Here is a 24,695-nt window from a genome sequence, read left to right as displayed (position 1 = left end):
GCTCTGATACAAGATTGGCCTCAATATGGCCAGAAAACAATCTGCCACTGGAGGAGTAGACATTTCATAACATGGCCAAAGAGTAGCAAGCTAATGGGAAAAGATCTTTAATCCTGTTAATCTTTTTTTTATAAACGAACAAGGCCTTTTTCTGCCTTGTTAATGTTTTCTTTGGAGCCTACGCCTGAATTAGAAAGCCTTGCATGTGTGCCTCTCCAAATCTTATTTTGGATTTGTTTGTTTTGGATTTGTTTGTTTTGGAGGTATGGGTAGCGCTCCAAACGCTGCGTCCTACAATTCCCACAATGCAACCCGACAGCATCTTCCACATTTGTGAATGGATGATGCAATGTGACCAGTCAGACCGAAGTAGCCTCTAAACTAAACACGCTGCCCTCCTCCAGTCCTCCCCGAGCGACCAACGGCGACACCGTCTCTGCATAACGCTCTTATCTCACTCAAATCACTCTCTCGTAAGTACAACGCACTCGCTTGTTTTTATTTTTTATTTATTTCAATGCAATGTTTTATCTGTCGGTCACAGCAGCGACTGCCAGGCAGCATCAAGTCGCATTGTATGGCGAGTTTTTTCAAACTAACATGCGTAGTATCCAAAATACGTAACGTTACAGCATGTTATGTCGCACACCTCATCAGCATTGCTGATCATGGATGTAAAAAAGTGTCGACGGGTTTGCTTACCGTTCAGACCTTAATTATGTTCCAAACACTGGCAAAAAAATAGTATTATAAAAGGTAGATTTATAATCTAAATGCACTCAGAAATCATTAGTGAAATTAAATATTTGTGTTGTTTTTCCTCCATGCATTTTTATTTTTTCTGTATTGTTTTTTCCCCATTGGGCAAATAATCTGAATGTGAAAAAACGGGCTAATAGTCAAATGATAATATGAGAGATCCTAGTTAGTACACTCAGGTTACACATTGACATTTCCTCCTCTACTAGTGACCAATATAATGGAGTCCCTGCTAATTTCTTCTCTTCTGCCTCCTTGACAGCCTATCCACCTGTTGGACTCAAACCCTCATCATGTCTAAAGGTACAGTGGTTCTGGCCTACAGCGGTGGACTGGACACATCCTGTATTCTGGTCTGGCTGAAGGAACAGGGCTACGATGTAATCACCTACTTGGTAAGGTTCAGGGACCAGTCTGTGTCCTTGTTTGTGCTTCTAACCAGCTGCTTTTTCATGTCATGCATCTCTGAAGTTGTACAGCTGACAGAACCTGTCATACAGGCATGTAAGGGTTTCCCAAAAAACAGTTGGCGCTAAACCGATTAACTGCTAACCACACAGAATGTGGCTTCATAATGCCAGCGCAAATCTGGCTGGATTAACTTTTAGCCAGGAGGCTGTTTAGAATTGCAAAGCAGGCAGATTTTCATGTTATCTACCTTTTCTGTGTGTGTGTGTGTGTGTGTGTGTGTGGGGGGGGGGGGGGGGGGGGGGGGGGGCTTTGGCTCTCCAGAGGAGCTGAAGAAGAATAGTAGTCACTGAGCCAAGTCAATGATCACTGCTTATGGCTTTCCCTGGAATATGAAATGATGAGGTTTTTTAATTTGCAATGTCAATATCTGTACATAAAATAAAATTATACAAAGCACCAGATATGCAAGAAGTGTAATTCACAAGTAAGTACTGAAAATATTACAAGCACAGTTAAGGGTTAAGCTGCAGGTTTGTCCATTGCATGTATTTTCTTGTTTAGTGTTCAGCTTAGCCTCTTCAAAGCGGTGTTCATGCTTGGTTTCCTCCGCGAGGTGATTGCAACATCTCAACAGACGTGATCTGAATTACAAGATCATCGATTGGCAGGTTTAACACTTGCACAGTCATGAGCTGGTATGTTAATACACGGAGGGCTTGTGTGTCAGTCCACAGGAGCTCTGAAGGGAAGGAACTGCACAGTTTAGTTTCAGATGCAAGTGTTTGTGAAAATGCATATATTTTAGTCACTTTGTTAAATGTGTGTCTCTCTAGGCCAACATTGGGCAAGAAGAAGATTTTGAAGCTGCCCGGAAAAAGGCAGAAAATCTCGGTGCAAAGAAGGTAAGAATGAATGAAATATGTTGTTTCTTGATACCAGATCTACACGATCATAGTGGCAAAATTGTGCCGAATTCAACGATAATGATATTATGGTGATGGCTATATATAAAAAAAGAAAAAATGCTATAAGATCTCAAATTCAATTCTTGTAACGGATGTTGGAGCTTCCCCCACCTGGTTGCACCAATACAAAACTGTTTTTCAAAATAATAATAATAATAATAATAATAATACTTTCATTTTATATAGCGCTTTTCTAAGTACCCAAAAACATTTTGGTAAAAAAAAAAAGAAAAAACTGTGAGAAGCTGTGCGAAAGGAGTCCTGTAGTGGAGGGTAGGGTGCAGGGGTTAGCAGGTGAAGGAGAGTTTGAAGAGGTGGGTTTTGAGGGCTTGTTTGAATGATGATAGGGAGGGAGCCTCACGGATGTGGATGGGGAGGGCGTTCCAGAGGGGGGGGGTGCAGCAGCTGAGAAGGCCCTGTCGCCCCAGGTCCGGCGCTTGGTCCTGATGGTCTTCAGAGTGTTTGCACCAGCGGACCTGAGGCAACGGGTTGGGGCGTGAAGGGGGAGGAGGTCTGAAAGGTAGGGAGGGGCCAGGTTGTTTAGGGCTTTGTATGTGGTGAGAAGCATTTTGAAGTCAATTCTGCGTTTGACCGGGAGCCAGTGGAGGTTGTTTTCTATGGCGTTAACATACAATGATAATGACCAAAAGCAAGTTTTCAGCCTCTTAAAGTACAATATCAAAGCATGCTGTGATGAATGGAAATCAGTAGCTGCTTTATTTCTGAGATTTTTTGCATTCACATCACATTACAGTGTGAGACATAGCTCTTTTGTGGCAAACAATCATCAGTTGTTTCAATCAATATTTCTCACATAAAAATGGCCCAGAAATAGAAGACTTACCACTAAACCCTGTTCTTTGTCCTGATGTCCGTTCTCATGTAGGTCTTCATTGAAGACCTGCGTTCAGAGTTTGTGGAGGACTTCATCTGGCCCGCAGTTCAAGCTAATGCCGTCTATGAGGACCGATACCTGCTGGGCACCGCCGTAGCTCGGCCCTGCATCGGCCGCCGGCAGGTCGAGATTGCACGCAGGGAGGGTGCCCAGTTCGTCTCCCATGGTGCCACAGGAAAGGTAAGCCAGACACGGGACATTAGAGCTGGGACAGAAGAGAGTACGTTTTGGGGGATGATGCAGAACTAAAGACCAGTTTCTTACACTGGAATTAAACCCTCAACATTGTGATAACATGCTGTGTATCTGATCCAAGAGGAGGCCCTCACGTCAGTCTTTTCTAAATGCAAACTAGTAAGGTCACTGAGGATTTAGGCCACATGTTTGCAGGGTTGAACATTAACTTTGTTTGATCAAACAGTAACTCAGATATCTACCCTCCTCAGAGTCACAGCTCTCCTTCATTCACAAACTATACTAAGGCTGCAACTAACGATTATTTTAATAATCGATTAATCTGTCGATTGTTTTTTCGATTAATTGATGAATCGGCGGGGAAAAGGCGAGTGACTAAAAACGTGTCATTAGTCTTGCAAACTATACCACCCCTGCTTTATTACTGTTATTAACGAGCTAACGCTGACTTGTCATGCTTGTCAAGCTGGATAACGAGTGAAGAGCAGCACCAGGAGAGCTACTGGAGGGACGGTACGTTCCTCACTTCAAAACGGATCAACAGTAGGATTCTGTAGTGACTAACCTGCTGTTGAACTCCCTTTCTCCTCATCAAGGACTCCAACATGTTTACGTTGTAGGTGCTGAATCATCACCGTGGTGCTCCCGTGTCGTGCCATGTCGCTTTTGCATATCTTTCAATTAACGCACCTTTTCCGATTTATTGAGTGTGAAATGCTGCCACACCTTGGATGACTTAGGTCGTACTGATTTCTCTGCCTCCGCCGTGTTTCAGAACAACGTTACGGGTCTCTCCGATGGTCTTTCCTCTACCTCAGCTCTGCTCCGCGTTCAACTCAACTTTTTTCTTTTATACTCAAACATCTCCGCGACTTATTGAGTGGCGTAATAATCGCGCGACACAACGAATCGATAATGAAATTCTCCAATGCTTTTAATAATCGATTTTATCGATTCGTTGTTGCAGCCCTAAACTATACTTTTCTTTCGTCATATATTCAATGAAAAGAAAATAGATGCAATTTCCTGTAATTTGAGACGGATGTGATTATCTCTATCGTCTGCACTTTTCCTTGCGCTGAACCGTCGGCTAACTGAAAGAGTCAAAGGAAAATGCAAATATGTTTTTTTGTTGGTTTGGAGGCCTGGTGAATAGTTTTCTGATTAGTATGAGTGCAGCAGTGAGTGAAAGAGGTTACATTTTAGCGTGGAGACTTTATCTGTAAGCCTTTCACGTTGTCATTTCAGTAAAGTTTGTGGACGAGGTACCTCGTTCCAAAGATCTGTATTTCCTCATGCCGTGTTGTGTTCATGTGTCACCAGGACACACCGGCATGTTTTACCTCCTGATGGGCTGTGAACCAGCACGGCATTCTCTATTTCAACTTACACCTGGAAGATAAATGGATTATTCCAGAGTGATGTAAATGTGGAAATTAGTAATATGTGTCGAGTCAGTTTCGTATATTGTGCTGTGCAGAGGAATATTAAGAGCTTTTTAAGATAACAACTTAGGTTAGAGCGCTCTTATGTAAAGCAGTGATCTAAGCTGTAGTTTGTTTTTTTCATACGAAATGACAATATAATGATTATAAAAGCACATTGATTCACACTGTTGTTGATTGGTTTAAGACGTCACTGTATCGCCTCTCTTTTGGTCAGAATAACCTTTCTTCATCTAACAAATGCTGTGTGAGCTGCAGACAAATGTCTGTGTGCAGTCAAGGTTCTTATAATTTAAGTTAAAGTTTACGTTAAATTATACAAGTATTGTAATCGTTTTGCATTGGGATTGAGTTCAGAAGAAATATCTTTTTATTTCTTTAACATGCCTTTTTTAATTCAATGCCTTTACAGATATTTTTGTATTAACGTCAGTCAGCCGAAAATGCAGTGTCCACATTTTGCCTGTAGATGGAGACAGATACCACATCATGAAGTTACAATATAATGTTTTTGGAAATGTATTTTGTTTTTATTTGTGACAATTAATACAATGCAGCTTGCCGCCCTTTATATTTTTGTTTTCATCTTGAAGCTGATTAATGAAGAGACAATGTACAGGAAAATATTGGAATGAAAACACAACCATGATGTGATTTGGGGTTTGGGGTTCAGGCAGTTGGTTGCATAAATCAAGTTATTGAAATATGTCAACTTAGCCTTTGGGAAATAGCAAAACACTTAATTTTCTGACACAGACAAACAATTTAATTAATAATGAGATTAATTGTTACTGTGCACACTGTCAGTTACTATTGTTGATTTTAAAAAGCTGTTGTGTTTGTGTTTTGCAGGGCAATGACCAGATCCGATTTGAGCTCACATGCTACGCCCTCTACCCTGAAGTTAAAGTAAGTTGGTTGTTTTACTGCATGGAGGTTATGACTTGTACTGTGTGACGCAGCATCTGTTGAAAAGGTGAAGGTGCTGCAGCCGGGCTGATTCTCTCTCTCTCTCTCTCTCTCTCTCTCTCTCTGTCTCTCTGTCTCTCTCTCTGTCTGTCTGTCTGTCTGTCTGTCTGTCTGTGTTGTTCAGATCATTGCACCGTGGAGGATCCCTGATTTCTACAACCGCTTCCGGGGGAGAACAGACCTGATGGAATATGCACAGGTAACTCCGTCAGTCTGTTTATGTCGAAATCTGACAAAATATTCGTAGTTTGGTGGTGTGTAGGGATGCTCACTAAAGATTACTGTTATTAAGAAATCTATCAATGAATTGGAATTATTGATTCACCATATGGTCTATAAAAATGTCCAAGCAGCACAAAGTAATAACCTAAAATTGTTTTAACAACAACTTGTTATAGATGAAAGTACTGTTTTTGTCACAGATGAACATTTAAGGTTATAAAAGTATCAAATTCGAAATTATGGTTTGAAAAATGTTCTTTTGTCTGAAGCATTTGGGATGTTTTATCAGCAGCATATGAAAAGAAAAGCAGTGATTACATTAAACCAGAAATATCTGCCTTGGGTTTTGTATAAAACTCTCATATCTATTAATTGTTTAGATTTTGTTTCTACTTACTGAATACTCTCCTGTACTTATGTTGGATCCGTATATAGCTCTCACTTTATGGTACAGCCCTCCCAATGTTTATTTCCGTTCCTATTATTTTTCGATTCTGTATCCAGCCTGAGATCAATTAAGTGTTATATGTGTTGACAAACCTCAATAGTTTTTAACAAAGAAATGTAATCCTTAAATCCCTTCACCATGTGTATTGATTTTAGATATCTTTGGTGAAAAATACAATAGAAATATATTAGTACATCCTTACTCTCTTGTCATTTAATTTCACACGTATGATTATATTTACAGTTAACGTAACCTTTCTCAGACTTATGTTATTCAGACCACACACACAGTTATAGGCAGTTTGCTCATATCCTCCTATTATATGGTGGTTTTGACCAGTTTTTCCCCACTAGAGGGTGGTCATGTTTTAGTGAACACCGCTCTCTTGTTGGCATCTGGAGTACTTGTGAAATCACACAATCTTAAAACACTGTTGTTGACTTTCCCTTTGAACATATCAAAAAATGTCTTCATTTTTTTGTTTGTGTGGGGCATTTTGGTTACACAAAAACAAACAGCCGCTGGAAATAGTGTGCTTGGTTCATTGTATTCTGAACTTTTTCCCACTCTGATATATAGTGTCTAACCTTCAGGTGCAGTTAGCTTCCAGGTAAACAGTATGTAAGATAACAGAAGCTTTCTTTGTCAAACTGCAGAAAAATGGCATCCCTGTGTCCGTCACTCCTAAGGCCCCCTGGAGCATGGACGCCAACCTCATGCATATAAGGTGGGTAGGACTGGTGGGGTATACCTTTTTCGCCTGTTTCAATATTTTATTGTTTTCTATCAGATATTATCAATCATTTTCTGACTGATTTTCTGTTGTTTTTTTTACAGTTATGAGTCTGGCATCCTGGAGAATCCCAAGGTAAGACCACTTCACAATGGCATGTCTACGAATTCCTGAACAAAAAATGGTTCTATTTATAGTTTTTTCCCTTTCACCCTTTGTAATGTGATGTGCTGGTATATTAATGAAACTCACACATTTATGGTAACTTCAGAAATGTCTTTGCGTATACAGTCAACGCTGATATGAAGAAGCACTGGTTGAATACCAAGAAAGTTACTCATATTAATATTTCACGCAAACAATACTGACTTTATTTATATATCCAATCACTGACACCATTATTCAAGAACCTCTGAACTAAAACTGGAGACATTTGTGCCATTTGTGATGGTGAAAACATAAACCTGAACAGTTTTAGATAAAACATCTTTGGATTCTACATAAAAATCTGGACAGTTGATGTCCTCATCAGATAAGTACCTGTTTTTATACTTTTTTTATACTACTTCATTCATCAATCTACTGCTAAAACGAATAGAACAATCAGACAAAATTACACAGAACATTTGTCATCAAAGCACAGAAATAGATTTTAAAATTGGAACAGTTTTCCACTGAGTACAGCAAAAACATCCCCTTTGTCCTCTCATACACACATAATGTTTGCTGTCATTTCCACAACAGCAGACAGACAAAATAATACACTTTTTTTTTTTACTGTTAAAATGCATCATCCACTTGGAATGACAGTAAAAATATCACGGCAGTAAAGCTACTGTCCCTTCTGCTGACCCATGCCAGCACCAGCAGAAACCAACACAACTCACTCTCCCACATTTCCACGGGTGAGGCGGAGTTTGATCTCTGCTGGGGTCGGGGGTCAAAGCAGTACATACAGGTTGCCCCCGGTGACCCCAAAAGCTCCCATCCCTTGGTCGCTGTGTCTGTGTCTGTGTATCTCCTCACCCCGGGTCCTCGCCGGGCCCTGGGAAGAGCCTGGGACACACAGACACTGACTTGTCGTCAGCAACGCTTCGACTAATTCCCGATTTCATGGGAGCCGGGGAGGGGGTGGGGGGGGGGTTAGGGCGTTGCGCCCAGCTGGGGCCTCCTGAGTTCTAGCCCCAACTCCTCGGGACCTCATTGTTCCACTGGTTGCGGCGCCGCGGGCTGCGACGTGGGAGGGGAGCCATTTCATCGTGACACCGTGACACCAAAATGTCACCAGTAACAGTAAAGTACAAAGGCAGCGCACCAGACAGATGAGTCCCCAATGGACGGGGTGTCACATGGAGGCGAGGGGTCCCGCGCTGCTGGAGTGGAGATGCAGGGGCAGGGCCACTGTAACTCACAGACCTCTATCTCTCTCCCTCTCTCTCTCGGTCCCTTTCCCACCCCTCCGCTGCCTCTTTATTGGTCGGCCTGTGGAGAAATGTTTTAAAAAGAATGAGGCGGACCGGCTCAATAGCATAGCGATGTATGATGACAGTATTGTTCATTCAGGCGTTTTGTTTTGGACCATTTACTCCAATATTGAATCGATTAATGGCGTAAAATACAATGAAATATTTATGGTGCAGGGGTCCAGAGTGGTAAAAGGATTTGAATACATTACCCAGGGCACAAAATTATATTTTGAACTTTGAACAAGCTGTGAGTATCGAGTGATTTTCAGGAGCCACAACCTCTGGCAATTGGTCCTTTTACACAGTTTGTTAATTAGGGTCAGAGTAAACATCACAACAACAACAACACTATATCTAAACATAATCCCCAGGTTTAACATTCATTTAAATGCAATTTAAAGCAGGAAATGTAAACACGAATTGGAAAAAAAGTAACCTAATGAATTTCTAACCAAAATGCTCAAATCAACATGACAGATTTTGATCGGGTCATCTGAAAGAGGTCATCTTGTTCTTAGTATCTCCCCTCTGTATCGGCCTCTCTCTCCTCCAGTTACAGCCCTAAAGGCTCAGGGCGGACCTCAACTATTCGAACCCCACATGCGATACAAAAGCCCCTCTCTGCTCAACACAGGCAGATTAGGAAATGTCCGAATGGTCGCTCATATGTTCTCCTGTAGATAAGAGTCAGCAGAGTTCAGGTTACTCTATGATTAACACGGTATCCTTCCTGATAACCCCGAACCACCTTGCCTGTAGCACAATGGGGACTTTTTTTTGTATTTACTCACCTCCATCTGGCACCATTCACCTATGTGAAGACATGCGCGCACGTCAACTTCGGGTATCTGTTATCATGTTCATATGGTCACATTTAACAGTATTAGCAGTTACCTGTTGACTGCTTTTGAGCTAGAGGTTGAAGTTGAGCAAATTGTGCTCCAACATAAAATTGTGGATTTGTTGTCAGGGTTGGATTATATGCCTGAAAATCTTCAATGTCTTGTTTTTGACCATTGCAGGCAATTTTGCAAAATAGTTAACGGGCCTGTTTCATGGCAATGTTGGATATACAGGATCTGTATTTGTGGTTGTGTATTTAATTCACACTTTATTATTTAATTTATACATTTTGCTGAGTTGAATGTTTCAGAGTAGGATATATACCGGAATTGCAATGTAAAAAGATTTAAAGGCATATCACCCACCCGTAGTTGGCATTGACAGGTCAGATTTGTATGACTGTTTAGTAAGCTACATCTCTTATATGTTCATCGGATTTGATCAGCAATATGCCAAATTAATAGATGGCTCCACACCCCACAGTTCGCCCACTACTTCCTCTCTCTGTCTCTCCACACATGAGCAGTCAGGCCCTATATAGCCTGAGGCTGCCTGACACTCGTCCTGAGTCATTAAAACATCACCTTTGTCTCAATTATAGCTCGTGTCAGTGAGCCTCCTCGGGCCCGCTGCGCTCTTTGATCAAGTGGGCTGATGGGCCACTGCTCGTGTTGACCAGGAGTAAAAGAGCGTGACGGCAGGCCTCTGCTCACCTAGAGGAAATGAAAACTTGTTTTCTGCTGGTCGCATGGCTGCCTGGAAAGAAGGATGGAACCGAAGACTGCCTGCAGTCCCCCCCCCCCCCCCCCCCCCCCCCCCCCAGGTCTGATTGGTCTGACCTGTAATACTTAGCGAGAGCTCCCTGTATCCATCTCGGCGTCACAATAGCTTGTAGAAGTGCTTGTTGTCCTCATTAAATTCAGCCGAGGCCCTAACATTAACCAAAACATCCTTGGTGTTAAGAACAGAGATATCTCTTCAGCACATCATGTGTATATTGTTTTATTCTTGTCTCAATTTGCCATCTTTGCATTTTAAAGAGAAGGACAGACTTGAAACGTGGTGATTTAAGCGTCATTTCCAAACCATTGCGCCAAAGATGTTTTTACCATCCTCTTCTCTTCTATCTGCCTCTCAACGCTCCCCTCCTTTCCTCCCCCTCTCCCTCCCGCCACCTCTGCCTCTTTTGGCTCCGCTGGCTTCGATTGAAAACCAATGAGGCAACTAATATGTGGAAAGATAGAAATTTACTTGCTTTAAGTTCATGCGTCAGCCTTCTTCTGTGCTGTATGGGCCACGTTTAGCACAACAATATGGCAGAAGCAAAGACTGCCAAAGGAGCTGCTCTGTGCTACATGATGGTGCGCTTCATGCCCCATTTCCCACCAATACCCCGCGCCCCCGCCCTCTTTGCCTCTACCTTTTCCACTCTTTCAGGGCCATGGCTTTGGGACAGGTCCACCTGCAGGGGGTTTGAATTGAAATGCATTGATCTCTGGCTCACTGGAAACAAGCCTATTCCCCTTACTTTTCCTTTTTTCTTTGTGTCCAATAGACCAATAGTAAGTTTAAGCTCTCGTGGTTGGAGTATGCATGAGTTTTCAAGCGTTCCTCAACCAGAGGCATGCATTTGTATACATTTTAAAAGTGTGTTTTTAATTCATCAGGTGGAAATTGTTCTTTTCTCTAAGCCCTATAGTTAATCACTCAATGCTTCTGTTGTTTAAAGGCAATAAAGACACTCGGGGGAACAAAGTGATATATTAAAACTCAGGAAGTTATTTAATATTCATCCCAAACCAGAAATCAAAATTTTGATATATCCAAAGCTGGAATATAAATATACGGTTTAATTTGTTAGGCTAGAAAGAGTTAATGTGGAGCTGCTCGATTGATTCATGCATAACATGTCAAAAGCTGTAGAAGTAATATGTAAAAAGTTTTTAAGTTTTCCCGTAAGTTAGCAATCTAAACAGACAGAGGCACAATTACTCGATACTGTGTTTTATTTTAAGATTAAAAACGACAACCAATCATTTGCAACCAGCATATAACACCACAAGACACATAGACTTTCATATTCCCCAGTATTTAATATTCAATCCATCTTTTCCCCCCTCAAAGCGTATGCATCAAAAGGCCTTTTAGGGTAGTCATTTCACCCCTCTCCTGCTCGCTCTCATTTGGCATCTTTCAGAGCACTGAGGCAGAAAATAAAGGAGAGGAAGACGGGCGCCTTCCCAGTCAATTTTGGTGTTTAGTTAAAAGGAAGGAAAGTGATTGCGCTGCTCGTTTTCTCTTCACTGACTGGCGACGAGCGGATGCCGATTAGTTATTGTATGATGATTTAGTGTCTGGTAAAGCTTTCCATTTAAATGCACCCAGTAGTTATTTTGCATAGTCTCCCTGCAATTTGCCTCAGCTCAGGAGACATTGGCCATCGTGTTGTCCTAATGCTGTGTAATTGTTGGAGGGCCATCGCTGGGCAGACACGTCAGACCGCCACGCTCTTTTAGGTCCCAACCATGACTTACTGAAATCGTTCCTGGCTCCCACCATCTGGAAAAACGACAAACATCTGTCACCCAGGACGACTTTAGTGGATTTAGGGTGTGGACTTTCAGGCTTTGTTGTGTGATGCCCATTTAGCAAAATTCTTCTTTTGAAAATAAAATAGAGAGGAAATGTCACTCATAAAATCAAAGCTGGAAAACAGGAAGATTAGAGGAAGTGAAGACAGGTTTAGGGATGAACTACATGATAGAATTGGCAGATCTGAGATTTTACAGAGGAGCGGAATGTTATTGAGGAAACACTGTTGCTCAAATAGATTCTGTCATACTATCAGTTGTGCTTTGACTCGTCAAGTTCACTATTCTTGGGGATGTGAGTCATTTCTTTCTTTTGTCCATTCCCACTCTCGCTGCATCCCCCCTTTTCCCCGCCTTCCCCTGTGGTGAAGGGCCATGCAGGGAAAATGAAACCAAATAGAGGAGAAAAATGGGACATTGATTTTTTTTTTCTCTTTTTTTTGTCTTCGCTCGACTCCTGATGGTGTTTTCAGGTTTCTCCTTTTTCACGCATCATCCTCTCTTTTCTTCTCCCGCTATGTCTCAAGTTGTCCGTTATCACCTCGCTCAATAGTCTCCCCATCCTCACTGCTGCTGTTTGATGAGGTCTCAGAAGGTCCTGGTTATCAAATGAAATTAAAGTGTGTGAAATAGAGAGGGTGAGTGTGTGTTTTTGTGTGTTTTTTTTCAGACCCATGCTCCGGCTGACCTGTACCTGATGACCAAGAACCCGGAAGATTCTCCCAACACCCATGATTTACTGGAGATAGAGTTCAAAAACGGTTTGCGCTTGCAACGTGTGTCAGTTCTGTCTGTCCGCTGTTTTTTTTTTTTACCTTTTCTGTTTCCAAAATCTAATGCCAAAAAAGTCAAATATACATTACGAAAGATCACAACGGAGATTTTTTTATTTGATTCAATGGAAATTCAACCTAATTAAATTGTTATTTACTTTATATGTGAGCATGATAGACGACACAATTCAATGATAAAGAAATATATTTAAACTTTAGAGTTTTGAAAGATTTCAGGACTTTCCCAGGCTTAGTTTCTGAAATGTGTCACCTATCAATATTGATAGGATGCAAAAGACGCTTCAGATACTTCTGATCTCCTTATACTGCATCAGTAAGAGTGTCCACGTCCCTTCATGTTACTCAACATTGATGGTTATTGCTGCAGGGCTACAGCTCTCACGCTGACACGGTAGCAGTTTATCACCATTCCTGACCACCCAGACTTATCCTTAACCCCTCACAGCATTAGCTGGTCCAAAGCTGCCATGTTTGGCCTGGGGGCACACACAGGCCGGAAGTTTTAAGTCCAGCTAATACACCAAGCCCTGAGGGGCCAGAGAAACGCTCATTAGATATATTGCCATGAGGACCGAGCTGAATAGTGGAAAGTGTCACATGTTTGCGTAAAGAGAATATGGCGAGAAACATCCTAGCCTGGGGCAAAAGGCACAGATGTCCCTTCATCCCTGGTCACTAGTGGAGGCTGCAAAGCTCTTACATCAATTGGCTGAGAGACACTAGCTCCTCTGATTACATGGGTTTGATGGGCAGCTTTATGAGGTAATATAAGGGATGTTCAGATGGTTGGTAGAAGATTTGGTGGGAATATGTGTGACCATTAAAAGCTGCTGAAAGTGCAAATGAAAATGCCATTCAGTTTTCAAAATGTATCTGCACTGAAATGGTGTCCTGAACAGTTTCTTTGGGGAACTGGTAAAGTGTTACCAGTTTCCCAAAGAAAATGTTTAACTATAAAACAAGTAGGTCGGTGTCAGTTCATCTGGAGATGAGATGTGCTTTTGTAAAGCAGCGGTGCAGTGGTAAACGCCTGGTCTGGTTTCGCGGGTTCTTTGCAGGCCTGTGCTCTGTTTTCACACATATTCTCTGTGCCTTTATTGAGCACCCTATGACAAAAGCTGTTTTAGTTGTCCACACAAAGGCCCGAGCCTACTCCTCCCTCTGAGCACAAGATCAGCAAAAGAATGTTTCATTTCATTCCCCCTCCCACCTTTTCATCGCTGCTTTTCTCACCAAAGTTTTCTCACTGATTAAAAAAGAATATTTAACGACAGCAACCTTTTCCCCCGTCAAACACTCCATTCCCCGATTCTCTCCCTTTTTAAGAAAAAAAAAAATGTCATCCCTCCCTCCTTTCATGCCAAAGAAGTGGAGAGGAAAAGGAGACAGAGTGGAAAAATGTAAAGCAGTAATTTTTCCTACAACTGTGTCTGTGCTTCCATTGTCTGCACTGTTAGGCTGCGAAAAACTGAAGAAAAGGATCATGGAGAGAAAAAGACCCCTCAGTGAATGATAGAACCCGCATGATGGAGAGAGCGAGGAAAAAAGAGTGCACAGGGACGAAAGGCCAGCCCCTACACTCCCACGTTCAGACACTTAATTTATTTGAACTTTTAATCTAATTATTAGGTATCTGGGAGGGGGTGCAGTTTTGATAATGCACCATCCATACTGCCCTCTCCTGCACTGGGAGGTACTTTTTCTTCTTCCATGGGAGCCACCACGATTCCCGCGATATGAGAATGGGCCGTCAACAAAGCCCTTGTCTAAAAAAATTTGTCAAGTCCTTCACGTGTCATTCCTATGAGGGCTTTGTAAACGCTGGTTGAAAGGCAGAAGTGCTGCTCTTCTCTTCAAAGCCATGTGACTGACAACTGCAAGCATGCTAAAGTAGGACCGAACGCCGGACGGATGGAGAGTGAATATCGGCAGATCTTTTCTCATTTCCTCCTCTTGTGTAGCCCGCAAATGGTTATATTCCCTTTCTCAACACACACACACACACACACACACACACACACACACACACACACACGTCACATGTCACATGTTTGTTTCCTCGCCTCCACCTTTGGCCCGTGTTGCTCATTGAAGGCCATGAATAAGCAGGTCCATGACAGTGATTGATGTGTACTTGGTTTAAGTGGCTTTAGAGAGGAAGTGTGTTGAGCCAGCGTGGGTGTTTTAAAAAAAAAAAAAAAAAAAAGAAGAAGCTGTGTGTTAGAGACATAGTGGTAGGATGATAGGTGATGATGAATCTGCAAGTGGGTATTTTCTCCTCCTGCACATGCGCATGAACACACATACTCAGTGGCGCAAAAAATCTCAGCGCTAAAGAGAGTTTGGGTAACAAAGCTGCGCGTGTAATTGAATTAGGAAAAGGCCTGCCCACGATTTCACAGCTTTCAAATGAGCAGGGCCTTTGAATTTATTAGCCCTTCTCGCCGCCTCCTTTTGTAATGGTTTTTACTTTTAGCTGACAACTATTGATTTCAGTGACTGAGATAACGAGCACTTGTCAGCAGATTTGATCAACTCTTTGCTGTTTTTTGTTTTTTTTGACAATTTTGTCTGTTGTAATGAATTTTTCCATTCGTTTTTGAAAGCCGTTTCCGAAAACTGTTGATTAATTGTGGAAACGTTTCAGTTTTACTCATTGTTCTTTTTGGGCCATGTGTTAATTTATCTTTAATCTCAATGAAAACAACTGCCCTTCTTGCAGACTTCCAAGAACAAGTGCTACCAATTTAATTTAGCTGTTAATGCTCGTAACATGAGAATCAGCCTGCTGTGTTGGATCAATTTGCCTTTCATCAACTCTCATCCAGCCAATTGTTGCTTTTTTAATGCTTCATGTATATAATTGTAGTAGGAATGTTCACCCACGTTAATTGAAAATTCAAACGGCTCGGATAACTGTGGTATAATACTGGAAGGTATTCTCCCCACATCGGGTACTAATAAAGTGATATCACATACTCAAAAATAATTTTCACTTAAGTAATGCATGACGGCTGTGCAAGTAATTCAAATGTTCTTGTATCTCATTTAACTGAACGTGCAGTATAGGGTATTCTTTAGCAGCTGTCTGCTTTGCTGCAGTTGCCAATTTGTTTGCATTAAACCAGTTAAATCGTGAGCTAACTTTACTTTAAGTCTGCTCAGGTAATTATTTTATTCAAGATCACAATACATCTTTCTAATCAACCTACAAAGAAAACTTTACATTAAGTGTCGTTTCAGTTTTTGAATCTCATAAACATAAATATGCAATGCAGATTGTGACATTGCTTTATTGTTAACAGTACCAGATGGGTTCACAAGTACAATATACGTCATGAATTAAAGATCAATAATGAGCAAAGAGTGAGATTTATTTTGAATGTTTGTATTATTTGTATGTTGGTGTGATATCATTCAATAAATTGTTTTTCCCTTCAGGAGTGCCTGTAAAGGTGACCAATGTGAAGGAAGGCAAATCCAAGGACTCACCGCTGGATATCTTCTCTTACCTCAATGAGATTGGGTCAGCATTATTTTCCTAATGTCTATCATGTATTTACTGAAAAGCCCTTTTACCTTCCATGTATGATTTGTTAGATGTCCAGTGAGACATCAGGATAGTATGCAAGTGTCCCCAGAGGTGGAGCATTGGTTAAGTTCACCACCTCTGGTATGATGTGTGTCTGTCGCTGCTGGCCTGGGATCAAATCCCACCAGAGTCTCCTCCACTGTGTCTCCTCCACTGTGTCTCCCTCTCTGCTTTCCAGCTGTCCGCATAAATGAAAAGCACTGAAGGTGAGCTGACTGAAAAAAACATCTTTCCTGAGGCACTTTTGAGCTTGTTGTCGATTGGGATTTTTTTTTTTTTTTAGGGAAATTGATCGACTTCATTACATGCATTGCAAACTAGTTTGTAACTTTTGTAGTTCTGAATTAATGGCATGGATTTAATTTCCTTTGTCGGGGGAGACAAAAATATTTTTGAATCTTTATATTATTATTGATATTGTATTATTTATTCAGATCATGTTTTTGACCAGCAGGGTAGCCTAGAATTTAATCCTGAAGGCTCCTTATGTGGACTAATCTAATTCAAGGTGAAAAATAATGTGTGACTGTATGTCCATTGAAAGTTGTCCCTGTCTTTCTCTTAGTGGAAAGCATGGTGTGGGCCGGATTGACATCGTAGAGAACCGTTTCATTGGCATGAAGTCCAGAGGTAAGCAATTAAAGATTACATTTATTTTCATCCGTCTCGGTTATGATTTGTTTTTCTTTTTGTGCCAAATTAGTCCGACAGGCCTCCTCACTTACACAACCAGTGATATACACTGTAAATGCAGTGAGATGGACATATTTGCACTTTGAAAACACGTCTCAATATTTTAATTTAACATCCATTCAAAAGCTTTCCTTTCAGTGTGCAGGGCTTTCATGCAATTTGCAGTTATTTTACATGAGTGCTTTTTGTCACACTCGCTATTCCGCTTCCATAAAAGCCACATGCCAAACACTCTCTCCTCAAAGGAAATGATTTCCTCTGGTTCACCTGGAATCTTTAGACACTGAAGTTATTTCCATTCTCTTATGCTTGCACACACATACAGAAAACACTCACACACACACTGTGAATAAGACACACGCTTCGCCGGATACACACAAATACACAGTCAATCACATATGTGCACATGCAGCCGCACAGGGATGTTTTTGTTTCTTTATCTTTGGTATCAACAGGCAGCATGAAAAGCTCCTTTGTTAGGTCTCTACATGTGTTACCAAAGCTAATATACAAAGGCATTGAGCTGTCCTGGCCTCGTATGACACACACACACACGCGCTCCTTTTCCCCCATATGTGCTATGATTGGCAAATTGACTGGCCAACAGACTTGTAGCTGTGGCGCAACATGGCAGGTAGAAATTGGAAAATGGGAAGCCCACTTTTCTCTCCTCTCGACTGAACAAAAGATCAAAGCTTTTTCCCTTCACTGAAGCAATAGGAAGAGGTGGAGCACAAGGTGTCCAAGTGGTTGAATAACTGCCATCAAGTGTACATGTTGCTCTCCTCTGGACTGGCAGTCGCGTTAGCACAATAGATGATGGGAGGGATTGAATGGGCACATGTCATACCTATTTGTGTTGGGTCATATTTATTTGTGTGGGGTCAGGTAGGCGCGGGGGGATTGAAATGGTTTGTCAAGAATTTTGTCACTGTGCTACAAAACATTCAACAGCCCGTGTTCCAGACTAACATTTCCCTCCTGTCACAGTGCTGTCAGGCCTCTGACCCGTGCACCGGTGATGGTGTTAGCCGAGGTGCACCTATCAAAAGCAGTCGGAAATGGCTGTATCTCTTGTTAATGAATGGGAGTCCTCACGGCCAGTCCTTGCTGCTGTCAAACTCCAAGACAAAGGCATTAAAAAGAAAATAGTTTCCTAAAAACATTTTTAATGTATTTACTTGTTTATTTTCTGTTTCCATTCATTGACATATGTTGTACAGAAATGTTTCAGGTTCAAATTAACTTTATTCTTTTTAATCCATTTTAAGACATTCATCTGCTCTCATTTACATTTGTTGCCTGTTTATGCTGGACTAACAGTTTGCCCAAAGGGAAAAAGGGGATCAGCTCAGGAAGAAATAATTCCTAACCTGAACCCCTTCAGGCCTGCAGCATGGTTAGCATACCTTCAGTAACCATATAAAAGATTAAGACCTCAAAAACCACTGGGGGTGTTGTCTCTTTAAGCTTAACTAAACTGCCACTGTTGGAGCTTACCCAGATAGCGTTTCATTGTTTGCTCCTCTCTGATAAGCTAGCTCTCTTTTGGAGCACTTAAGCCATGTTGTGTTGGAGGGCAGTTTTAACTTATTTATCTGATAGAGCCAGCGGAAATGTCCCTACGTGCCCTCTGTGGCCTTGGATCATCAAAAAGCCACAAGCCGTTCGAGCTAAGGTGGCAGCCTTTTGAGGTATTAGACAATTAGCAGCATTGCTAAGCTCTGTTTTTGGCCGCCAGCACAAAGTAAGTGCTTCTCCATTTTCAGATCAGGAACGGTGCTGGGGTATTTAGGGTCGTACAGATTTGAGCTCCACTGCTCAGCAGAGTGGAAGAGATTAAATAGCATTTATCTGTTAAATCACAGGAAAGAGTTTTGGAATTTGAACACCACGCAAATTATACAATTTGGCCGCCTGGTGTTGGTTGTAGAGAAATATCAGTTTGGCAGGTTGGCAGCGCAGCTAAAATCACAAATGTGTGACTATCATTCAAATTGACAGATGATGTGAGGAACCATATATTGAATATGGGAACAACACTCACAATTCCAGCTTTCACAAAAATGGATGTCATTGATAAAGCTCCCATTTCTGTTGTCAAATCTGTCTGGTAGCATTTACCCTGCCCTCCTTTTTGTTTTAGCTGACATTTGATTGACAGCTTCATTTCTCCTGTCATCTACCTCATCTTTTCTTCCCTCACCCCTCCCTCCCTGTCCAGAGGGGGTAAATTGCAGGGTATGCAGAGCCCTGGTCCGGGCTCCAGGCTGGCAGGGGCCTCCTACCCTGTCATTTACTCAGGACAGGCTCATCCGTGTTTTGTGAGCACCGTGAAGGCCTGTCTGTCAGACGGCTGATGGCTAATAGAGCTCGCTCAAAGTGAGTTCAGATAAACACGGCTTGTAGTTAATGTTCATATGAATGACCTCTTATGATGAATGTGTGCTCTCTCAGTATTTTTGCCACAATCATTTGGGTTTCAAGAAGGTGGAAGACTCTAAAATCATGACAAGATATTGTGTAGAACATTATACAGGCTGGCGCATACGTCCACTTACTGATCCGTTCATTCCTGTTCCTGTTTTGTGCGAATATTTATTCATTTTGTTGTTTTTTGTGCATTTATCAGGCATATATGAAACCCCAGGAGGCACAATTCTGTTGAAGGCCCATTTAGACATTGAGACCTTTACCATGGACAAAGAAGTACGTCGGATCAAACAGGGACTGAGTATCAAGTTCGCCGAACTCATCTACAACGGTAACTACTGATAATACATCATCTTAATTAGATCGTTTCACTAATGCTGTTATTTGTATTGTCTTCCACACCCTTTTGTGTTAAAGCATAGTATATTTTAAAATCAAAACAACAAAAAACTAGGGGATCTATAAGTGATTATGTAGAAAAATATATTATGTTTGTTTTTTGAATCACCCAGTAATCCATAGCACGATCGTCCTCAAAAATCCGGTATCATTCTGGCGTTAGTTAGAAGGCTCACCATCCCTTTAGAGTTTATATAAGACGTGCGTACCTACATCCCTGTGTGTGTGTGTGTGTGTGTGTGTGTGTGTGTGTGTGTGTGTGTGTGTGTGTGTGTGTGTGTGTGTGTGTGTGTGTGCGCGTGCGCGTGCGCGCATGTGCGCGCATGTGCGCGTGCGCGTGTGTGAGCTTTTCTTGGCTCAGGTGTCTTAATCATCCCTTCTGCTCAGTCTCCAGTCTCCTGCACCTTCATCCACATAATAGGATCAGTGCCATTAGAGACTGACTACTAGGCCACTTCAGTTATACCCTCCAGAGACAGGAAGCAAACACACACACACACACACACACACACACACACACACACACATAAAGGTGCTACCTTCAGAAGCAGGGCAGAGATTAAACCCATTGTGGGTTTAAATCATTAATAACTCCGTAGATAGATGGCAGACGGCTGGCAGTGGGGTTTATGTTAACAATCCACCTGTCCTGCATCTGTTTTGCATTAATACGACATGATTTACCCAAACACATTTGCATCAGAGAATTTGCAGCAAAAAATAAGTGCAAAACAGACGCAGCAAGTATTTGACAAGTGAAAAGTAAACAACAGCTACATGCGTATCAATTGGTAGCTTAAAAAAAATCTAAATACATTTTTAGAACAAAAGATTTATGAATTAATCGATAAGGAAAATATGTTTATTATAATTTCCCCAAATAACCACCATACAGACACGCTCGCAGGACAAAACTAACATGGAGATCGAATATAAAATAGCCGACTCTAAACAAAACTGGGACCTGTGCGCTATTGTCATGTCGGACACCTCGTACCAATCCAGAGGCAACGAACACGAGGAAGGATTGTGTCTTTGAACATGGCCAGACGATGAGGTGGAGGTCAGCCGCTGATGAGAGGAGGACCCCCGCTGAGTGGGGCGTGTCTGACCTCTGAACATATACAGACACGTCCCTCGCCCATCTGTCTCAGGGATTGACGGGCCAGGTCAACAAAATGAGACAAAAGAAAGGGGTTATATGAACTTCACCTGCAACAGAAATGAGACCAAAGCAGAGAAAGAGTTTTAGCTGATGAAAGAGGGAAGTGTGGGCATCACACACACACACACACACACACACACACACACACACACCCCTGTGCTCCCTGCTGCTAACGGAGGATGTACAGAGGAGGAGCCTCCTTCTCCACTCGTCCATTCTATGTATTGTTTGTTTCTATTTTACAATAAATAATAATACATATATAAAGACAAATATGAACATAATCTTTAACCTTGTTTTTGAACAAACCTTTACATCCATACTTTTTGTTAAGAAGTTGCTGTGCCCTTGCTCGTCTTAGGTTTCTGGTACAGTCCGGAGTGCGATTTTGTGCGTCACTGCATAGCCAAGTCCCAGGAGAATGTGCAGGGCAAAGTACAGCTGTCTGTCTTCAAGGGTCAAGTCTACATCCTTGGACGAGAGTCACCCAAGTCCCTGTACAACGAGGAGTTGGTCAGGTAAGCGTAGACAGAATAAAATGTGTGTGTGTGTGTGTGTGTGTGTGTGGGTGTGGGTGTGGGGTGTGCATAAAACACACAAGAAGCCATGTGTCTGAATCAAAGTGTGTGCTTGTTCGGACTTGACAGCTGTGTTTTTGCTGCTCTCGGCACAGTGCAGCTACTCCACATGTTCACCAGCCAGCCTGTTGTTGGGTCAACTTGCCCAAGTTCTCTTATGACCTCCACATCAACGTACTAAACCGACCCTGCCTCACAAAGACATCAGAGAAGTGTCAAGCTCAGTTCCTGGAGGGCAGACCCGACCCCAACCCCTCCTACTGCACCCCCCCGTGGCCTCTTAGCTGCAGTAACAGTGGGTTTGTTCAGGATCCTGACCCCCGATGCCCTGTGGGCAGGCTCAACGCTGACCAAAGTAAAACCCCTCCATATGCCTCTCCATCTCCACTTCAGTCTCTCCAGTTGTACCCTAGAGTCAGAGAGCTAATGGCGTTTTCAGCCAGAGGAGAGAAGGGATATCACTGGGCTTTTAAGAGGAAAGTACCTGGGTGTCATGCTAGTTAAGTAGGTCAGAAAGAGGGAGACAAGGAGACATGTCTCACACAGTCAGCCATTCAATTTCTTAGACTGGTTTGGAAAGTGAAAAAAGCAAGGAAAAAAATATATTTTTTTCATAGTATGTTTTGTCCTGTGTGTGTGTGTGAGAGAGAGAGAGAGAGAGAGAGAGAGAGAGAGAGAGAGAGAGAGAGAGAGAGAGAGAGAGAGAGAGAGAGAGAGAGAGAGAGAGAGAGAGAGAGAGAGAGAGAGAGAGAGAGAGAGAGAGAGAGAGAGAGAGAGAGAGATATGAATATGATACAAACTTAGGTACAACATCATATAATCTGACATTTCTTTTCCTATACATTTTGTCGTCCTGGTTTAATGCGCTGACCACGTAATTTCCTTGCCCTCATTTCTTGTCTGGCTTCTTACAAGATACTCAATAAAAGAAATGTACTTTGAAAAAGCAGCGTTTGTTCGAGTTAATGGTATAAATCATGGTATGAATAGTGTCTTGTGTGAATACTTTATAATGGTATAAAGTATAATCATCTGTTACATATTTTTTCATTTGTATTTAAATTGTATTCATTTTTTTTGGACTTATCAAAACTTCTTTAGGACAGTTATATCAATACATGCATGTCCTGTACCTGACAGTGATACACCTGGAGGCTGCAGTTTTCTCTCACACACACACACACACACACGTATTTGCCATTACTAGACGACCTGCCAAAATCGCACACATCTCACACACAGACCAGATTAGGCATGAAAGCCCCGCTGACATCCTGTTGGCTCTCCACGGGCAACAGTAAACGGCGTCATTAACACAGTGGTAATACAGCCGGTCACCGCTCCCATCTGAGACAGAAATGTCACCGTCCTCGCTGTCCACTGGCTCCACTCTCAATTAGACTGCAGGGTTTCTTAAAGGAATACACAAAGTATCGCATGCTTGCACTCACACACGCACGCGCGCATATTCTTTAAAGCCACTCGCTCATAATGGTGTTCAGGTGCCGGGTAGGGAGCCTTGTATTGAGAGTTGATGATTTAGTTGTCGTTCTTTCTTTTTATGGTGTTTATCCTATCATTTGTTGGCAATTTCCTCTTTTGCTAAGTGCTTTTGAAGAACGAGTGCAAGCTGTACATTGGTAGTTGGGGGTGTCGCAAGGAGGAGAGGACTCGGTGAGGGAGTGTATTAAGCACTGCAGGTAGAAACTGCTGTAATTACACAGCACACAGACGCACTTTGTGAGACGCTCACACACACTAAGATGGGATGACAGCCTGAACGACACAGAACGCGCAGTGGCACAAGTTATAGATTTGCGTGTTTTTAGAAGAAGCAGATAAACTTGAAGACAAAAACAACAGATTATAAAATCCTCTATAGTCACTTAGCTCAAAGTTGATATGATGGGATTGTTTTAAAATGGGTTTATGTGCATCTGTTGTGTTCCTGTGTACATGAGCGTGTTTTCATTCTGCGATATTGATTCCATGTCATTCGGGACAAACAATGCTAAAGAGGAGCATTCAGAGGAAAATCGATCAGAACATTATTTCAAAAGAGTAGATTATCAATGATCCAGTTATCCCAGTAGTTGATGAGGCCCCATGTCTCTTATGTTTACTGCAATGATACCAAACATTTCAATCATTTTGTCAGCAGAATATCCTGTAACTTTTTCCTTTACTTCTTGGTTGCACTTGAGCTATGTTTTCCTCCTACCTAAACATTTTAAGATCGCTCTCTGTTGCCTCACCTGCCTCTGTCTTTATTCTTTTCACTCCAGCATGGATGTGCAGGGAGAGTACGAACCATGTGATGCCACTGGATTCATCAGGATTAATGCTGTCAGGTTAGCGTCCCTTAAGAGTAATTTGTACCTGTTGAGAATTGTCTTTCAATTGGGACTTGATCACACTCTAAATCGTATTACTTTTCCTTCTTCTTCTCCTCCACAGGTTGAGGGAACACCATCGTTTGCAGGGTTTCTCCAGCGACAAGAAGTAACCGTCGCAGTCCTGTGAATCGTCTTTCTTTCTTGCCTCCTCTCTCCGCTGTGTCTTAAGCAGCAGTAGTAGTAGCAGTATTAGACTTTGTGCCTCCATTGTCTACTGTTAGTTGTATTCAGGGTATTTGTATTTAGTGAAAAATGTGGGTGAGCATTATAAAAGTATGTATTTTGTAGTATTTTGTTGTCAGTTGGTCAGCGCACAAGTATTTAAACTAGGAATTCTTTGTGTCAGAAATAAAATAAAGTGAATTGCCTTTTTTCTTCCTCAGCTCTTTACTTAATTCATTTCAGAAAACAGTTTATGATCAGGTTACATGCAAACACTGTGGAGATACACATCAGCCTCCGTCAGTTTGAATGTGTTAGTGATTAATAGTTCATGTCTTTGGCAGACAGCCTATTTATTGGTGTCTGCCTGTTTAACTCCTAGGGCTGTATCGTCACTGCCCCGTGATGATTTCAGGGCAGCGAGGGCACTGTGTCTTATTTTACAATATGGAGATGAAGCGGTAGCGGTGCATGGGTTCAGCACAGGAGAAAGTCAACAATGTGGCTCGCTGATGGCCGCTGGAGCAGAAGGGATGAGGCC

The 24,695-nt window shown here is 42.0% G+C and overlaps 1 protein-coding gene across 1 annotated transcript; it reads left to right on the top strand.

Moving 5' to 3' along the window:
* Positions 1–322: 322 nt before the first annotated feature.
* ass1 (argininosuccinate synthase 1) lies at positions 323–24,370 on the top strand. The gene is made up of 15 exons (XM_068706263.1): positions 323–473; positions 1,022–1,154; positions 2,004–2,072; positions 3,022–3,210; positions 5,523–5,579; positions 5,764–5,838; positions 6,966–7,036; positions 7,147–7,177; positions 12,613–12,703; positions 16,178–16,262; positions 16,894–16,958; positions 19,654–19,785; positions 21,380–21,536; positions 23,882–23,947; positions 24,054–24,370. Exons 2-15 carry the CDS (start codon positions 1,053–1,055, stop codon positions 24,100–24,102), a joined length of 1,239 nt encoding a protein of 412 aa, XP_068562364.1. The 5' UTR covers positions 323–473; positions 1,022–1,052; the 3' UTR covers positions 24,103–24,370.
* Positions 24,371–24,695: the final 325 nt, after the last annotated feature.

The sequence above is a fragment of the Cebidichthys violaceus genome, unplaced genomic scaffold (assembly GCF_023349555.1).
Source record: "Cebidichthys violaceus isolate CVI_PGR_0920_01 unplaced genomic scaffold, fCebVio1.0.p SCAF_12, whole genome shotgun sequence".
Classification (NCBI taxonomy): domain Eukaryota; kingdom Metazoa; phylum Chordata; class Actinopteri; order Perciformes; family Stichaeidae; genus Cebidichthys; species Cebidichthys violaceus.
This window is presented reverse-complemented; position numbering and strand designations above follow the sequence as displayed.